Source organism: Falco naumanni, chromosome 2 (genome assembly GCF_017639655.2).
Source record: "Falco naumanni isolate bFalNau1 chromosome 2, bFalNau1.pat, whole genome shotgun sequence".
NCBI classification, from domain to species: domain Eukaryota; kingdom Metazoa; phylum Chordata; class Aves; order Falconiformes; family Falconidae; genus Falco; species Falco naumanni.
This window is the reverse complement of record NC_054055.1, coordinates 44,554,462-44,574,804: the sequence shown is the minus strand read 5'-3', so window position 1 is coordinate 44,574,804 and position 20,343 is coordinate 44,554,462. Positions and strand designations below refer to the sequence as shown.

The following is a 20,343-nucleotide window of genomic DNA, read 5'->3' as shown; positions in this document are numbered from 1 at the left end:
ACAGTCTGTGTCAGGATTGTTTGAACCAATCAGTCTGGAAAAACACATCAACAAATGAAGAGGCTGTTGTTACTTAAGGCTTTAATGCATTAACTTATGCTAGATGGACCTTTCTGTGAGAATTTTCCCCAACGTTAATACTTCTCTGTTTAAAACAAACATTAATTTTCTCCTTTTTGTGTGTATACACTTCATTTGGATTAGAAACAAAGTTGAGAATCTGCTTTTACAAAATATGTTCTTAACTCAAAATTAACGTAGAGATAAAGAATGTTTTATTTTCCTACCGTATCCTTGAACAGGTAACCTGTTATAATAGTTCTCAAATATACACCTGTTTTTTCCTGTCTGTAAAAGATGGAAAGATTATTAGATAATTATATTGTTCTTATTTCTTTTCTGGCCATTTTTTTAAATATCTGATGGCTTTATGGTACAATTAGATTAGAAGTATATTTTTTATCCTTAATATCCTGTTTTTCCGAATACCACTTCCTTTACAGTCAACAAAAAAATAAGTAGTCACATTTTACAAACATAAGGTAAAATCATTATAATCGCTCTTGTGATTGTCAGTAATTTAGAAAGAGTACATTTCACATTTAACTAGCTCAGGCAGTAAGTAAGAAGTAAGAGAAGGATGAGGATTTTTTAAACTTTCTTTTAAAAGCCCTAAGTAGCTTCACAGAATTAAGATCATTTTTGGACAAATCGTCACAAACTGAGACATGTTCTCATCTTTTTTGAATATGGCTAAACCATTGTTCTTATTCCCTCCCTGCTTCAGAATTTGAATTGACCATATGCTAACTTGAATTTCAAATTGATAAAAAATCTTGTATCTGTTAATTTGTTGGTTTTAAGAAAAACACTCCAGCTAAACTAACAAAAATCTTAAATGTTTATTTCCTATTCTTCATCGGTGCCTCCTGGGCTTAACAGTGATTTGTGACCTTTTAAGGTACATGGTAAATTTGAAAGCAATGTTTCATAGTTCCTTTGTGAATTTTTACCCACTTCATGCTGCCCTCACTTCTTAGGTAAGTTTAGTTTGCATCTTACGGACTTTGACTGTATAGATTTAGAACCAGGACTGATAACAATATTAATACATGCTTGACACTTTTTTAAAATTTTTATAGTTTTGTACAACTCTTGGCAGATTTAATAATCCTTCTGTAAGGCAAGGAAGTATTATCTCCATCTAATAAATAGATGGGAATGAAATTAAAATACAGATGACATATCTGATACCTTCTGGTAATATCAGAATGAAAATTCAAGAGCTTCTAATTTCTTCTTCTGTTCGTTTGTTAGAACAATCGTAATTTTAACTAAAAGGGCAAACTATTTCAAAACTCATCCAGATATTATTCAGGTATTTTCTTTCAAGCATCCCTTTTCAGATTCTTCTTGCTACCAAGTAAGGATTTCTGTGGAAGCGATGCTTGGCACATGGTTAAGCAGAGGTCTTGTAGGTGTAGGGTAATGATCTGTTTGAATTTAATTTGCAACTAACAGAAGATGAATCATAGGAAAATGGCAGACAGGAGAATCAGACAGGCCATCAGCTGTCTAACCAAGTGGCTGACCTAGGGGCATCTCTAAACCTGCCCAAATAACTGTTTATAGAATCTGTCAGAAAGCCAGATCCTACTGCTAGAAAAAATATCTTCCATAATTTTGCATCTGGAACTTTTGTATGTGCACACAGGATGAGAAAAAGAAAGTAAATACATGGTGAATTGTTTTGCGCTAATGGCAATCCACAGATACTATTGCTTCTGTTAATGTTTGCGTGAAACACTCAATGCTAGTGAAGAACTGATTTGGGGAGAGACAGTGAAAAAGTAGGAGCTTTGTATTGGACTAAAGTTTAATTTTTTGGTGTTTATATGGTAGCTGGAAATAAAAACACTGGTTAAAATATCACTTTGTTAAAAGGGTAAGATTGAGGCAAGCTGATGCTGCAATTAGATGCAAAAAGTACTTGATTTTATTGATAAAGTTGATATTTGGTAGACTCATAGAATGGTTTGGGTTGGAAGGGACCTTTGAAGATCATCTAGTCCATCCTCCCTACCATGGGCAAGGACATCTTTCACTAGATTAAGTTGCTCAAAGTCCCATCCAGCCTGACCTTGAACACTTGTCCCCAGTGTTCCACAGCTTCTCTGGGCAACCTGTTCCAGTGTCTCACCACCCTAATTTTAAAAAATGTCTTCCTTATATCAGATCTAATTCAACCCTCTTTCAGTTTAAAACCATTGCCCCTTGTCCTGTCACTACAGGCCTTGGTGAGAGGTTTCCATTTTTATTATAAGTACTGGAAGGCCACAATAAGGTCTCCCTGGAGCCTTCTCTTCTCCAGGCTGAACAACCCCAACTCTCTCAGCCTGTCTTCATAGGAGAGGTGTTCCAGCCCTTTGATCTTTTTAGTGGCCCTCCTCTGGACCTGCTTTAACAGGTTTACAGTTTTCTTGTACTGTGGATCCCAGTGCTGAATGCAGTACTCCAGATGAGGTCTCATGAGACTGGAGTAGAATGTGGGAATCGGCTCCCTCAACCTGCTGGCCACACTTTGTTTGATGCAGCCCAGGATACAATTGGTTTTCTGCATTCTGTTGTGTAGAAATGTCAACAAACTGTTCATTTAGGAGATTGGAAGTATGAATCTATCCAAAATTCCTGTATATTATCAGCATCATAGGAGGCAATCTTTTTTCAATGCATTGAAGCCATTTTGTAATTCACTTTGTATTTTATCCTCTTTCATATGAGGAATATCAATCACTTACACTTGAACGGTAGCAGTTTCCAACACAAGTAGAACATTTTACTAAATTTCACTAAAGTTTTCCTGCAATGTAAGCTTTCTTACAAAAACCATGAGAATGGAAAAAAACTACTTGTAAATATTGTTCTTCAAAAATATGGAAGAGACAACAGTATAGTGCCATTTTTGAAATGTGTTTCCTGTAGTTGAGAAGGGCAGGATGTCAACAGCAAAGAGAGAAAAATGTAAATACAATGTGAGTACACTCTTCAGATTTGATCACAATATTACATTGTGCATATACGAATGTCTCTGTAGATGATACGGCATCTTTATTAAATATTGTTGCTGGAAGGACAGTTCATGTTTATTCATCTGCCTTTGTTATGTGAAACCTTACTGTATACCACCCATTGGTTAGCATGCAGCTTAGGTAAAACACAGTTCTCTTGTGGCCTGTTATTGCCATTGAAAATCTGTTTTGATAGATGGAGGAACTACACTTTTTCAAGCTTGACAAAGAAATGTAACATGTGACTAATAATTAAAGAACAGAACAAACAAAGAGAATGCTTCTTGAAAACTTCTTGAACCACTGGCAGAAAAAAAATTCCTTAATTCTATGGACCGTAAGTGCACCACAGAATTAAATCCAATGATAGGTCTGCATCCATCCTGTGCTTCCAAAATTGAGCATGTGTTTTAACATGTCATAACTAGTGATTAAGAATTCATCTTTAAAGAAACTCAACAGTTCAATGTAAGAAATTGTGACAAATACAGCCATTTCCCCTCATTTCTTCTGAATTTTATACATACCAAAAGAAGTTCAGAGTTCTGCAGTCCACTTGGCATGTTTCAGAGCTAATATGTTCTTCCCTTCACTTTAGGAAATGGCCACCAAGTTCTTTGGGCTGCGTAGTGACAAATGTTGATTATAATCAATACTTTATACTTGCGGTCTTATTAGCTGTGTGACTTCCAAAGTGACTTCAAGTCAACATTAGTATCAGATCACTACAATGTTATTAATTCCTAAGGTAAAGTAATAACAATTCTCCTGTTCCATTTTTTCAAATGATGCATAGTGAAAATTTTAGTCTAGAAGTTATAGTGTTGAAGACTAGTAATGTCTAGAAAATACCTAAGAAATACGTATACACTGTACAGGCTATGCATATTTTTATTTAAAAAAAAAAGATGATGTTCTTCCCATTGGAGTGTTGATACTCTCATTGCTAGGTATTGAGATTGCATCTTGCAGTTGGTTGAAGTTAGATTACTTGTGGTTGGGATAAAAAAAGTGAGTTATTATTCGGATACTAATTAAATTTTTGTCAGTTCTATCTACTACTCACTTTGTGCTAGATGTGCGGTCCATCTTTCCAATCTGAATGTCACATAAGTTTAAAACCTGGAATTTATAAACTATAAGAAAGAAGCCATAACCCAGAGGAATGAGAAATTATAAAACACACATCCCATCTCAGTCTTGTGAGAATGTTGACAAGGTAAAGTGATTTCCAGTCACAGATTTGTGGAAATCCTGATCTGTTGATAGCCTGTTCATTTGAGGCTGCAGAAAAGATTAATTAAATTATCTGCTGCAGATTATAATCTAGTTCTCCCTACAAAATGGGGAATCTGTGAAATAACTGTTATCATGTTGTGTCTTTTGATTGATGCCACCAACTTGAGAGGGACGTGGCAACATAAAATTTTATATTTTACAAAGTGTTGTTAGCAATGTATATATAATTTCTCATTCACACATGATATTATGAGGATTTCTTGGGTTTCTGCCAAAGACAATGTTGGGACCCCCTTATGCCTGCATATTTGGTGAGCTTTAAATATTTGTCCATAATGAGACAGAGAGTGGTCCCAATTAGCTGTAGGCTTCAACGTTTATGCTTTTTGGAAGCATGTATGGTCACATACGTAGATCTGAATTTACAAATGGCTGCAAGTTTCCAAAATATAGACTGCAATGACGTTGGTGTGGTAGGAACTGTGGAAAAGTTACTGCGTGTTTGTTTTCATATTATAACCAAATACAATAATTATGTATGAGTTATACATACTGTGTTTCCCCCTATAACATAGTTAAGTCTTCAAAAGTTTACTTTTTGATTACCAGGCAATTCTAAGTACAGAACAAAAGTATTCAGAGGTGCTACTTTGTGATAACATGCAGGCTCGAGAGGTTTCCCTTTTTTGGGGTGTTAAATTGGTGATGCCTTGAGTGCTGGGACAAGGCACAAGTGCACGTCGTCCGTAGTTGTGCCGTAGTTTGTATTGGAAAGAGATACGGGTGCTTTCAAATGTTAGAGGCCACCACAGTGTGATTTGTCTAGTGCCTTGGTCAGCACTCAGGGTGCTGCCCGTGGGATTTAGTGTCCTGTTACCTGGTGCAATAAGTAGAGCGTGTAGGTGAGAGAGGGCTGTCTGTAACAATTGACTGCCTTTTCATCTGGAAACAGGATTGCACAGTGTTCCCTGTAAGTCCTTATCAGAGCTACTTTGTACAGTATCACAGTTCTGCATCACAGTACAATATTCTGCTATCACTGTGCTGTAATAGTACATTTAGCCCCATGCCTTGCCTCTGGCGCAGTGTAATGCATAATGGATCTGACAAAACTTAAAAAAGAAAAGAAAAGAAAAAAAGAAAAGAGCCCCAAAGCCACAGTGCAGCTCTTGAAGTTGCAACACTTCAAGTGAATAGAGGGATGGAGGAGGAGAGAGGACTCTCCTGACCCTTACAGGTGAATTCTTTACATTTTGCAATGTGAAAATTCTCTTACCTAACTTTCTGTGTTAATACAATGGTACATATGCCATGGATTTCTGGGATTTTTTCCAGCATTATATTGACCTCTGTCATTATAATGCTTGGTGGAACCTGTTTTGCACACTGCAAATACAGAGAGGCAATCAGAAGAACATTATAGAACTTGCCAGTATATATTGTAATATAAAGATTTCTGTTTTCTTTTTTTGGAGTGAGAAACAATATATACTTTAAAACTAAATATGACAAAACAGAGTCAAAATTGTTCTTGAAAAATATTTTAGTTTTTATTTATACATGTGGCATATTCTTACACTGTTCATGAATAATCCTATGAAAACTTTCTTTAAAATATCTTGAAATAATTGTTTTTATTCTAAAGCTCTACTGAAGATATACTAATTAGCAACTATGATAATAATTAATCTCAGTTAGTGAAGGCAGTTATTTGCAGCTGAAGCCCTAAATTCCTTTCCTTCTCTTTTCATGGGAAGGAATAGTGCTGTTTTCATTTCATGGGGAAGGCAGGAGCCTGAAATAAGTCTATAGATGACTGTTCTTGTGCACTGAAAGTGAGAATCCAATCTTGCTTTCTTTGGGAAAAAATGTTACTTTGGGACCAAAGCCATAAAGGCCTCAAGGGCTTTGATACCACATGGAGTAAATATTGCTGGGCTGTTTCTTCAGTGTGTGGACCCAGGCAGAGAACAGCCAGGCACACACCTCTGTGGCAGACGCATCCATCCCACCAGAAGACATTAAAAGCTAAAACTGCACTGCGGCTGTCCACAGGTCAAATATCATTTTATTCTGAACTTGTTCTGATGCCACAAATACTTACACACATAAATAAGTTAGATTTCACACACATGATTAGGCCTTTGGAGTACAGTGAGCCTATTGGAAAGAATTTGGTGATGGTGTTTGCAAGGCTGAGCTTGGAAGTTGTAGGGAGATGTACTTCCACAGAGCCATCAGGCTGCCTCAACAGTGTTTAGATATTAGTTTAATCAAAGAACTGTGTGCTGTTACCCCAGGATCTGTGTCAAGCTGTGGATTAGGTTTATAAAAAAAGCTACAAAAGCTCCTGCTGGTTGAAAGATTATGAGTGTTTAGCTACATTACTGCTGTTCCAGGCATGAACACGTTCTTTCAGTATTTTTGAATTGTAGCAATGTTACGATTAATTAATTGTGTCTGCCTAGTTATAGATTAGACTAAAACTAAAGGCTAAAATTTTAAATACTACGATTTTATTAGTGTTTTTGACTGTATAGCTTAAACTGAAATACACTTCTCTAAACTGGACTCAAAGAATATGTCAGTAAAAGACACTGTAGTTAGGCAAATCTAAGAATGTTAAGAAAATTCACAGCACACTAATAGCTACCAGTGACTGTCGTTATGCTAAACCTCTTAATTTCTTGTAACAGCGAGAATAGTGTTGTGAGAACATGAGATAATACACACAAAAAGAAGAAAGACACTTCTGTTTGCAAAAAGTGCAGGGAAGTTGTTCCCATAATAAGTCATTCTATTAAACAAGAGCCATTATTGCACGCTAGCAATGCAAATGTAAAACAGAAAGTCTGTTAGGAACCAAGCATCATTGTTAGCATAACATATTGTTAGTATATATATATTTTCCCTTCCCACTTTTTTTTTTTTTTTTTTTTTTAATTGCATGCTATTCAGTTAAAGAGATTGTGGATCAAGGTTCAACACTTAAGGAAAAGTATTTTTTTTATATTGTTCAAAGCTGACCTCTGCTTTTAAAAAGGCTTGATCTGCATTTTTTCATCTGTTTAGAAGCAGACATTTTTGGTTAAGAAATTGAAGACAATCTCTTTGTCTTTTTCCTAAGCTGGGGAGGTTGAGATAAAAAAGAATGCCTGCTTTAAAAGTCACACATGGCTGTAATTTAAGATTTTTTTTACCTCATTGTCCATAACAGTTGAAAGAAACCTTCAATGAAAGTTTATTAACTAGGCCAATGCCTGAGGCAATAAAGGTTCATTTATTACCAGTTTCTTGGCTGTTTTTCTTCTTCTATTTTTCCGTTAAACTCATAGCGTAAGATAATACTTCACAAAATTAAACCTTTGACCTTCTGTGGAGTTAAGTCGCCTTTGATTAGATAAAGTAACAATTTATGGTCCAGCATGAGGTTGCACATGAAATGAATAATGCAACAGACTGAATGAGAACTAAGAATCTATTGCTTTTGAAAAGATGACTGTTGTTGAAGAGAGAATGTTCTCTCTTAATTGTGTTGTAGTGATGCTGTATGCATTCCAGCAAGATTTTAAACTTCTGCTGAAAAGTGCTATATAGCCAGACAGTTATGCAGTATCATTGTTTAATTCTGTCACAATTGCACCAAGCCAATAATAAATTCACAGAATACAAAATCCTGTTAAGCTATAACACTTAGTAATTTGTTGAGGTATTTGAAATGCACTTTATGATTTCACTTTTACTCTTCAGTGGAAGGAATAAATCCATAATAAAGAATAACTTCATGGAATGTAAGTCCATCAGTTCCGTAAATGGCAAATATTAGTGGTAAAATGATATTTACACATTTTTTTACAGCATCATTGAACCTTCCAGTAGTTTTCATTCAGAAAATAAAACTATTAAGTTTTATCTACATTTAACAAAACAAATCAAGAGGACACTACTTTCTAGATCAATGTTTTATTTCTGCAACTGTGTTATTAATTATGGAGACACATTGTAAGTAAAAAGGTTTTTAGACTGAAGATTGCTGCGGACATTTAGCTCTTTTGCTTGTTTATTTTAAATTCAATACCCAGATCTCAAAATTCATATTGCAATTTAGGAGTAGTTACAGGAAAAAGGTCTGATTAGTCTGATGAACAACAGATGGTTTGAGCTTCACATACACTGGTTTTCTCCCAGTGCAAGACTGGCAATTTCATTTTAGTTGCACCAGTCTAAACCAGATCACATGGCTGAATTTTTCTAAGTATTCTTTCTTTAACAACATTTAACATTTATGTATGTATGTATGTTACATGACTCCTTTAATAAGAGCCGTTTTAAAGATGTTAAAAAATGATCTGAATGAGCAGTGTATTCCGAACCATGCAAGCTGAGCAGGAAAGTATGGCTGGAAGGGACAGACAAGAATTACCCGATATCACAAAATAACAGGTCATGAAATTTTTAGGGTATACCAATATTGTTGTATTGGATCAATCCAGGCAGCTTAACAGAAATATGACTTCTGGATAACTGTGAGATTCCAGGCCTACATTATACATAATGAATGCTACTAATGAAACAGTATATGTTAGCGGAACATTACAGTGTAGGCTGAAGTTCCCCTTTCTGCAATCCCGTGTATGTAATCAGACCTCTGTCCTCCTGCAGATTGCTTTCCCCTTGTTGTTTTATGAATCATACTATATAAAACACCTGTTGGATCACAGGCTAAGGTTAGGATCTTATTTCATTTGAAGTAACTGGGCAGCAGCATAGTAAGCTACCAAAAATTTGGACCCATTGAAACCAGTGCAATAATCTACAGTGATTGGGGTCAGGTCCTAGGAGGTAACCCTGCCTTTCTTTCTCAGGCAGAGTTTTTTAGATTTTAGTGAGAATTTTGCTCAAGTAAGAACCTCAACGTGAAATATTTGAATTAAGTCAAGAAAATACATGAATTATTTTCAAGTCAGTATCATTAAATAGACTATAAGAAAAAGGTTTAAGCATTACTTTGAAATAATGAAAGGAGTTCTTTCAGAATTTAGATGAGTTTTGGACCTCTTCCCATGCAATGAATTAAGTATTTCTGCAGAATGAGCTTTCTAGTAAATAAATGAAATTTAAGTGTGACACACTGCTGACAATTGCGTTTCGGTGTTCTACCTGTTCTGTCATGGCAGAAGTAAGGTCTCTTGAAAATGTTCTCAAAGTCCTAAAGAAAGAGGTTGTGAAAATATGTATATATATTAGTGGATTTTTTATGTACCCAGAAATAGATACAGATATGGTTTAAATAAAAGAAGGTAACAGTTATAGTAAGGATGTTATTAATTATTTATTGAAATAACTATTAGGCGTGGTAATGTGAAGAAAGTTCAAAGTGAATTAAGGTCAATTCATTAAATAATTTTATAAGTTGTCCCAGGACCAAGTTTAGGCATTCAACTTAATAATGTGTATTTTGAGACATATTTGAGGCTGAAAAAGTTACACTGTTAGGTCCTTTTCTTTTTTCCTTCATAAATAGGGTGTGTTGTAAGCTGCTTGTACCATCAAAACTGAAATTTTTAAGAGCTCTGTCTCAAGGCAGGGAATAGGATTTGCTAGAAGGCAGAAACCCTGGATGTGATTTAGTGCCCACCAGTAATTTGTACACATTTTGAAAATCTGTCATGACATATGACAGCTCTCTTGGGCGTTTTGCTATTATAACAGAATTGTTTTCTGAAGATGCTATGTTTTTTGTCGTTGTTTTCCATTTTATTCACTCATTTTTCAGCATTGGAGACCACACATACTGGGCATACTTCTGGTCTCATTCTCACCCACAGAATTCTGACTTCAGTAGAGTTGTATGGGTGTAAATTAGACTAGAACTTGGCAGGGGAAAGCTTATGATTATATTTGGCAGAGGCAGCAGGCTGCAACTTTATTAACATAATTAACAGCTACAAACACACCCAACAGGCCAAAGTAATCTAGTGACAGAAAAGAGAAGGTCTTTGTAGGAAACAACCATTCGCGCTTTCTTTTGGTGTTCTGCTTCTTGTTCCTGAGTTCCTACTAAGGCTTGGAGAGCTTTCAATTGAGCTGTAATTCAAATTCATACAGCTCCTACAAGACACCTTGAACAGACTTTTGGTGATAAGACTATAGGAACTGTCAGCAATACGGAGATTACTTCAGAAGCACGATGGCTGAATTGAACTTTACTTTCTGATGTTTTGTTTTTGAATTAAATTGTTGGACAAGATTAATTGCGCACAGTAAGAGATTTAAATGAATAGCTTTATAAAGCGTTAAAGTTCTAACTGTGTCACATGGGAAAAAACCTGTAAGGTTTAAATGAATAAATGTATTTAATGCATAAAATGTCTAGGCTAATTTTTTAATTCCTTTACTAACATCTTTTATTGAAAAAACATACTTTATTCATCCATCTTAGTTATACCGCTGTGGTTGTGGTAATTTAATATTCCTGCTCTTCGCTAATCTTCTGGTTCAACAGAAGTAAACAATAGGTTTCATAAATTAAAAATACGCTCTTCAGAACATGCTTCTAAAGATAAAAAACAAGGCTGTAAACATTTATGACTGAAACAAACTAGATTGTTCAAATACTGCCATGATGTATCATGTATATCAATATGGCACTGATATCAGTTAGAATGCAAACAAGGTTTTAAATGATGTGCCCCTTCATTTCAGCTGGAGAATCCGCTTTACACCATCTGCCTATCAGATGGTTAGGAACCAGGACTGCGTATTAATGCCACATGTTCGATTTTCTTTCCTCTTGTAATGGTTAGATTCATATTGCTAATAGCTGTGCATGAGCACTGTCGATGAAATTTGTGTGACGATGGAGTGATGAGATATTTATAAAGCTGCCTGTCTCACTGCATAATCAGCAGGAAGAATGCCAGACATAAACAACTTATCAATTTCAGAATATTAATGACAGCTACCATTGACTTTAATCCATTGAATATTTTGGCCTGGATACTTTTTAGCTGTTCAAGTAAATATTTGTAAAGAATAAAAAATATCTAACTGACCGGTATGATCCTTATTTCTTTCATTTCAGTTGCCTTTAGAGGTGACTTCTGGTAATCTCATAGGTGAAGATAAAATTTCTGTAGTGAAGAGAAGTGTAGTTTGGAAATTTCTTAGCTACCTATACGAGTGAGGTGTTACTAGGTAAGATTTAGGTCAAAAGGCTTTTTTGAACAACAAATTTTAAAAACATCCCAAGTCTTTACCCAAGTATATACCCGTACCTAAACTTCAAAGTTTAGTATTTTAAAATACACATCATAGATATAGAAGCTTATTGACCTCTTGTGTTTTGCTCTCTTTGCTACTGAGATTAGTGAGGTAAGTCGAGCCTTGTGCCGGAGAGAGTTTTGTCTGTAGTATACCACAGCACACCACAGCGCACCAGGGATTATAATGCAAGGGGCTGTAGTAACTGGCTCAGGACCTTCCTTGCCACTTGCAAGACTATACTGTGACAGTCAAGTGATAGGAAAATGTAACAGTAAAGCAGAAACTGTGCTGTAGACTGGAATTGCTGTGAAGAATGGCATTAAGCTGTAGTTCTGAGGATTATTCCTTACATTTACCCTCCTCTTATACCAGTGCTTATACGAGACATGCGTTTCAATTCATATAGTTTAAATTAATTGCTGTATAGCAAAGTAATCATTTCAATCACTTACGTGGTTTATGAGAGAAGGAATGAAATTAGTCGTTCAATTTTTGCTTTTTTAAATTATCATTTGTTATCACAAGCGTTATCTTGTGAAAATTTTACTACAGAACTAAGCAATCCGTATTTTACTTTCCCAGTCCCTATGCAAAGATTATGGCTTCCTTTAGAGAGCAGCATTATGTCCTGCTTTGGTGAGAAGCACTGAAGCATACTTTTTTTAAAAAAAAAAAATTGTAGCAAAAGAGAGTTCATATTTTAGCAGTCCTGCAGTGGGGTCATTACTTGAGTGAGATGTAGTATTTACAGGTGGGCTCACAATCCTACCTCCCGTCTCTGTTCAGCATGGTAATTACTCTAATACTTAGAAGTGCTTAAAAACTGCTGGTCTAGGAGTGCAGTCACAACCAAAAGTTTGAGCCTTTTGTTGTATTCATGGTTATATTGTATCTGAATATTCCTCTGAAGGATTGTACTGTAAAGATGCTAGTTTTAGCTTGTCAGTGATGTATATAAAAAAGGAAGTATAGGTTATTGTATTGTTTAATGAACACAGGATGCAAACCAAGGTTCAGAGGTGCACCATCCCTTTTTCTGTGGCCTAATTTAGGGACTGTAACAAATTTGTATAATGTGTAACTTCATATCCTTCCCCTAAGGTAAAAATATCATTGGAAGCAATCCATGTTATTGTCAATACCTTCTGAACATCAGAACATGCACAATTTTTAATAGCAGAAGAAGCTAAAATGTAATTAAACCCTCAAATTTATCCACCTTCCGATTTGATTTTTGGCTTCTGGTACATCTTCTTCTACCTGAAATAGCTGTTTTTTAAATAATATTGATCTGCTATGCAGAATGTAATTATCACATACTTGGTAATTCTTATTGCACTTGGAGGTGTTAGAAGTCAGCCTGTGAGGAGGGCTGAGAGGCTGGCACCGTTTGCTAATCTTCATGTGGTCATGCAAAGAAGGGAGAGCAACCTTGAGTCAAGCCACAATATATTCAAAGGCACCTCTTATGCTACCACATTGCTTTCCAGCTGTCCGTTGACCTTTGGCCTTCTCCCTGCTGGATTATGCCTTCTGTCCGTCCCCATTGCTAGCTGAAAGCATGGCAAGAGTGACCACAAGAGGCCCTTGGAAGCAATGATGGTAGCAATATTTACCTCAGCAGCCTGGGATTATTTGCTTATTTGGTCTTCCCTGCTAAATTGCACTCCTCCTATGCTGGGCAGCATCCTTGGCCCACTGGAATAGTAAATTGTGGAGTTAATTCCTCCTGAGATCCATAAGACACTTCACACCTCTCAGAGTAGCTAAAAATCAGACAAGCAGGCACCTTTAAACTAATTACACTGAGTTTTTTTCAAGCCTTCTCCAGAGTCAGGGCAAGAATCCTGATTCAGAATGACGGAGGGTCTCTTCTCTTGTGGCATCACTGGCTGAGGGATGAGATTCTGTAATTGCATAAAACTTACCTAGTTTAATGTCTTCTCTTTCATGTCTTATGTTTAGTTCTCTGATTTCCATCCCTGCCCCCTGGATCAATGGCGTGGGGCAGGCAGCTCTTGTGACGTTTTCACAGTGACTTCTCTCTGCTGCCAGCCAGGCTGGGACCTAGGGGTCTTGGGTGGGTAGTGGCACGGTGTGGGGACTGGTTAAAGGCTGTATCTAATTTTGAGTTTTGAAGGCATTACTGGATGGCTTCTCTAATTGCCTCTGACAAGAAGAAATGTTCTCATTTTTGTAGAACATTCTTGTGAATGGCTGGATGGCAGAAGTTTGGTTTGGTAGGAAAAATGCTTGGATGGCCTGAAGATGGCTTTGGGATTGGTTTTAAATGAGTTTAATAATTCCTCTTCACATTGATAAATATCTTAACGTCTGGAAATTTGGGGAAAGTAAAAAAAAGTATTTTACCAATGTTCTGCATTACTAACCTTTCTTCTAAAAATGCTTCCTAAAATGACCGCATCTCGCTGTTATGTGTGAAATAAATGTCTGAGTTCCTTCATCTGTTAGTCTAGAAAATATATACCTGTTTTTTCCTGTTTTCTTTAGCATGTCAAACATTTGAGAACTAAAGGGTTGGGGTTTTTTTCCAAGTATAGCTATGTGCATGTTGACCTAATCATAACCAAACACTTAAGACACCATTTTGAAGCTAAGTTTGATTTCTGAAAGCATTTGTTTGTAGTTGTAGTTAGTTATGATTGTATTATGATTGCAGTTACTGGATACTAAGTTAAGATTTAGGTGGATATATAAAAATAACTAACTAAACACGATGTGAAGCATTTTACTTGAAAAATTTTATAGCTTTCAAATCTATCAAGAGGAATAATATTCTGCAGTGTTCTCCATTCATTACATAGCAAGCATGAAGGAAGAATAACAGTCTTAGTCTGTACAATAATGAAGAATCATAGAATATTGTATATTAAATTTTGTTCATACTTCTTTGCAGGCCTGACAGCAGCAGCTGCAGCAGCAGCAGCTGCCACCAACGCCGCCATAGCAGAAGCAATGAAAGTGAAAAAAATTAAATTGGAAGCTATGTCCAACTATCATGCAAATAATAACCAGCATGGAGCAGACTCTGAAAATGGAGATCTGAATTCAAGCGTCGGTAAGTCTCAGACACAGCATTATTATAAGTCCATAATGCTCTGATATTTTATTAAAATGGTGATCATTCTGGACTTCATTCTGAAGTCCTTGAATTGGTGTAGAAAGTTGCATATTTGTTTTCCTTTCCATACTTTTTTAGTTTTGTTTTGTATCTGACCTTTACATCAGCATTCAGTGTTGCTGTTACTATTACAAAAACATTATTTCCTTTGCAGGTTACTTTTGCAGACTCCAGTTAATATTTTCCATGAAAGAAAGTGGTTTGATTGCTTAGAGTTCATTTTTCAAAGTACAGGTGGGGTGACAGATGATGGTGTCAAAGTGAAATTTAACAGTGTCTCCTGCTCGGTGTGCTGGGTATTGACTTTAGGTAATTCAGAACACAAGCTTGAAAGCAAAATATTTCATACTTTCATGTGCTCTGTGACAAAAGGAAAACATACATACACAATAAATTATTGCCATGCTCTGCAGTTCCTATCATATTTTATTTTAATAAACACATTCTTAAAATGTAGTTAACAGGTTTTTCCATTTCTTAAGCAGCCATCAGCAACTCTTGTTCTTTCTGAAAAAAAAGATTTTTTTTCAGTATACTTTATTCATTTGTTTGGACAATTTGTTTTGCTAAAGCATACTTCAAAGCTAAAATAACTTTTTGTTGTTGTTGATTAAATCTTTAATCATCTGTGTGTGTCTACTGTAAAATGTTTTGTTATGCCATTTCATTGTATTGGCTCCTTTTATCATGTTGAGACAGTATTAACTCAGCAACAGAAATTCAATGACAAGGAGGTACGTTCAGAAGACTGCAAGCAAGATTGGTGTATATTGGAAGAAAATGGCTTAAGATAGGGATTTTTTTGTTTGTTTTTATTTTGGGTCTTTTGTTTAGCTTTGCTTATTTTTTCAGTTTTTCATCTCCTAAGTACATTTGAAATGAGCCTTAGAGAGTTATGTACTCTCCTTAACATAAATAAATATGTGTTTGTGAACAGCAATTCTGTACAGTTCAGTAGGCATTGGTAGGCTATTGTTTAGAAATAATGCAAATTGCAGTTCAAAGACTGGTTCGCTTAGGCACACACTATTTTAAATCACAAGAGTATGTATGCATTATTGCATAAGGAGATGGCCAGATGTTTTATTTTCCTTTTAAAGAAAGGCTAAAATAATGCCTCTGTGATGGTGAAGAAAATAGTCTTTAATGAGTGCGTTAGTACTCAGATACCAACACATGCAGTTAGTAGAATATTAGTGGAAGGATTGTCCTCTTGGAGAGAAGGCATGAGGGAGCAGAGAGCAGGTGTCTGAAATCTGAGAGGAGGACATAGGTACAAATGAAGTGGAAGGACCAGGTGGCCCCTAACGTACTGGAAGAAAAGTGAAGTAATGAGAAAGAGTGAAAACTGTGAATGCAAACTGGGAGGATAAAGAGTCTGTACGAGAACTAGAAGCTACTTTAGATTTGGATTTCATACTTAGATGAAATGTGAAATAAAATGCTCAAATATTGGATTATGGAACTTTTCTGCTTGGTGGTTCTAGTGACAGACCACTTGTCTATCCATGGAAATGGAAAAGTTAACAGGTAACATCTAAACCATGTGAAGTATTTGTAGGAGTTGAGGGTATATCTGAATTTCCTCTGAATAAAAAAGATCTATTTTGAAATCATTGTTTGAGGTGTAATTTAGATAACTAATCTGCTTTTACAGAGCTTAATCATTTTCCCTGTTTAAGAAAATACATTCTAGCTATTTTAGTAGGGCAAAGTAAGTGAAGCAAGATTATTTATTATCATTGTCAAAATCTCCTCTCAGCCCCTTAACTTACTTGTTAACTTCAGTTAATTTCTCGATTTAACTGAAGAATTGAGTTCGTTTTGTTCAGAAAAAAATGGCTTTTCTGAGTAGAGTGAATAGCATTCCAGTTGTCTCCATTCCATGAGGAATGGTTCTGGAAGTACAGTGTGCTTGTCTGTTTATCCAGTCTTGAGCTATACTCTTCCTGTGGAGATCTTCTCAAAAATAGTTTGCATTTACTTGTTTCTTCTATAGTGAGCCCTATCTAGGGTCCAGTGTTGGTTCTGCCCATGAAATCAGAAAAGTGATTCCTACTGCTCCTAATGCCAGGGTATTAATAGGTTCATTAAGAGTTAAGTATCTATTTATTAGTTCTCTTAACAAGAACTCGCATTTCAAAGGTGTTGCTTTGTAGTAGGTGTGTGCTTTTTTTCGCCCCCCCTTTGCATTTTTTCAGATGTTTATGTCTTTTCAAATAAATGTTATGAAGTCCATATACCTTTAATGTTTTAAATTATGTCTTGTTAGGCTTAAATTCGGAATATTAAGTTATTGAATGTTGTCAGGAGGAAGAAATAAACCAAAAGAAAATAACCTGATTTTGTCTTATATTTTAAATTGTTATGTGCCTGACCAAACTGAAAAGGAACAAACAAACTAACCAGGCTGAAAGCTGAACTGAAACATCCGGGCCCATATGTAACAGACATTATGGTATATTAGTGTATATGAATTGATTATACTGTGTTCTTAGGGTGTTCCAATGCCTATGTAAAAGAAGAGAAATGAAATCTAGGCTCAAGTAGAGTGAATTGTCAGGCTTACTTTTGAATTGTCTTGCTTTTTGGTTTTAATCAGATGCTTAATGTGAATTATAGAAGTCATTTTTGTAGATGAACATTGTATAATTATACAGAGCACTACACAAATTTATTAACTTGGTCCTTTGAAGCAATAGCCAAAAGGTTAGTGAGTGAAGGGAGTTAAAGGAAGCCAGTGATACTAATAAGTAATTATTTTATATCCCTCAGTTTTGCTGGTAACCTTGAGCTTGCATCCTCCCACCAGAATTATCATTTTAGAAGGGGGAAAAAAAAGGGAAAAAAAAATTACAGAGGAATCACAGTGAGGTATTAGCACACTGAGTAAAATATATGGCTGCAACGCCTTTCTCCCCCATCCACAATCAATTGGATTCTTTTACTTTAATATTTACTTGCTAAGATGAGATGCTAGTCTGCATGGTGATAAACAGTCTGCTACTGGCATCTGAAGGTGACCTGTCAGTTCATATGGACAAATCTCCTGCTTACTGAAATGTACAAAATAAATCATTAAAGCAGGCAGGTGCTCATTCCCAGATTTAAATCACCATAGATTTATGATTTGAATTAATGCTTCATTTGGTCATAGAAATAGATGCTGAGACAAATGATATGCAGTGGTTGGGGCTTCCATACTGTAGCCATCCTAATATTGATTACTGAGATGTCTTTGCAATCTCTTGTTTATATCAAGTACTGTCTTGTGACAGCTTGGCTGATATGAGCTACATTGCAGATAAGAAGGAAAAATGTCCTGGGTTCTTTTTAGTGGCAATTCTACATACAACATGCAGGATAGATAAATTATTGGTTTTTTTGTTTAAAAAATGAGTTCCGTATGGCAGCAAACAAAACAGAGATTATGCTGTGTATTTTTTTTATTTATTTTTAGATTTAAATGCAGAATTAAGAGAGTGACAAGGTCAAACTTTAAATTTCATGAAAGAGGTTCTACCCTGTGTCATATTAACATCTTAGGATGATATTAAGAGCAGTTGCATATTTACCATCTTATGCTCTGAAGCCATGGATAGGTAGAGCAGCTCAATTATTTCCTTGCTGCTTAAGTATTTACCGCCCTGCTATCATACTTCATTAACTTGCAGCAGGAAAAGAGAGAAGTCTTTGAAAGTAAATATGTTTAAAGCTATTTCTGTGAGCTAGGCTTTGCTATCTATAACTTGGTAGGAAGTGAAGAACAGTCCGTATACTTTTGCTTCCCGAACATTTTATATAATGAAAACACTACGCATACACATTAGGGAATACTCAAAGGATTTGTAAAGACCTTTGCCACTTGCTACAATCTGACTCATAAAACTTGTAAACAACTATCAACAATAGTAAATTACTTGCTTAGTAGGAAATGAGTTCATATCTATTCAAAATGTGATCTCAAAACAGATGTCCCAAGAAAATGTCATTGTTTAAACTAAATTCATACAAAAAAAATAATGCTATTATATCTTTAAGGAAGTGAAGCAATCATGAAGACTTTGGTGTTCTCAGTTTCTAAACACAGTTAGGAAATACAAGGCAACATTTTACACTTGGCGAGCATGTTAATCCATAAACAACCACAAAATGTGTTGAAAATTAAGAGGTTTTCTTGGCATGTTAGGTTTCCTATTCATCTGCATTACCTTGCAGTATTTAAAATTATGAGACAAATGCAAGGTTTCCTGTGATCTGTTGTTCAAAAGTAACGATTGCTTGCATACTATTATTCTTTTTTTTCATCCAGAATCAGAGATAAAATGATTAAGGTGAAATTATTTTTCTCCAGTGACCTTGCCCAATAATAGAACAGTACAAAATGCAGTCATTTCCTTTTTCTAAACACACATGTCTATTTTGAAGGAAAGGATTACTTTTATGGTTTCAGGAAAAAGTCTTGGAGACCTTGAAAAAGCAAATAAAAGGAAACAGAGAATGCAGGCCACTGAGCACAGCTCTGCAGTTGCACATCTGATTCTCTGCCTTGGCAATGTTAATGAACCTCAAATCCTCCCTATAATTAGATGAGGGAATTGCTTATATTTTCAAACAGATGATGCTGCTATAATGAAACGATTGACAGGGAACTTAAGAGTGTCTACAGTAGTCATTTGGTTTCTGGGTTTGGGGTTTTTTTTCTTTTTTCTTTTTTTTTTTTTTTAAAGTGTAAAAGAAGATTGGCTGTAGATACAGGTCCTGGGAGAGGTAGTAATTTACACAGAATGCTATGACAGGTGTCTTTGTATAGCACAGAAATGAAATGGAAGAGAGAGGAATGATGGGCAGGTACAGCAATTTTTTGGGAGGGGGTGTCCTGTGCTTATTCTGCTTGGGTTCTTTAAAAGGGGCCGAGACTCAAGAGATGGATCCGGATTGAGTGCACAGCTGTAACTGCTGATGAGCTAATTGCTCCTTATCTCTCAGCCCCATTCATCTTCATTTTTTACCAATTACTGAGAATTATCTGTGTTCTCAGTTGGATATGAGAGTTAATCCTTTTTGGTTAAGCTGGCAGTACTGTGAGCAGATTCCAAATCATAGGGTGAAAAAGCCAGAGCGAGCTTGTACTCAAATGCTCTCCAGTTCAATGACAGTATCACTAGTTCATAAGAATTTTTCTGTTGTTTAACAGATTAAACACTATTTTTTTCTCCTTTAGTATTTTTATCAATATGTATTTTTCTCTTAGCATAAAGTGAATTTTTATATTCCTAGGTGGATGGATGTTCTCCCTTTCTTGCAAAAATGAAAATAAGGTAAACATTAACTTCAGACCAGAAGGATTATTTGCAGTGTGTTGGTGTTTATAGTATGATACTTAACACTTCTTTTAACGACAAGGCTGTGTATGCAACACTGACATCATGGCATCTTAGACAAATGCTTGTCAGTGACATATATCTACTTTTGTAAACTTCTTTGAGATCTGTGGATGAAAAGCGTTGTCTGGGTGCTAGCAAAGGCATAATCATACAGCCTTAAGGACAAATGTGCTACGTTGAGTACATCGTATTTCAAGCTAAAGCAATGCTTTTTTAAAATTGCACTTTGGGAATGCGTAGA

General features: G+C 35.7%; 1 protein-coding gene across 6 annotated transcripts in view; it reads left to right on the top strand.

The window, feature by feature from the left end:
- The window catches only part of DACH1 (dachshund family transcription factor 1), a 370,345-nt gene that overhangs the window by 176,992 nt on the left and 173,010 nt on the right, over window positions 1-20,343 (top strand). For all 6 annotated transcript variants that reach the window (XM_040584157.1, XM_040584156.1, XM_040584154.1 and 3 more), the window contains exon 3: window positions 14,491-14,652. In XM_040584157.1, the coding sequence (XP_040440091.1) occupies window positions 14,491-14,652 (162 nt within the window). The remainder of the gene's footprint in view (window positions 1-14,490; window positions 14,653-20,343) is intronic.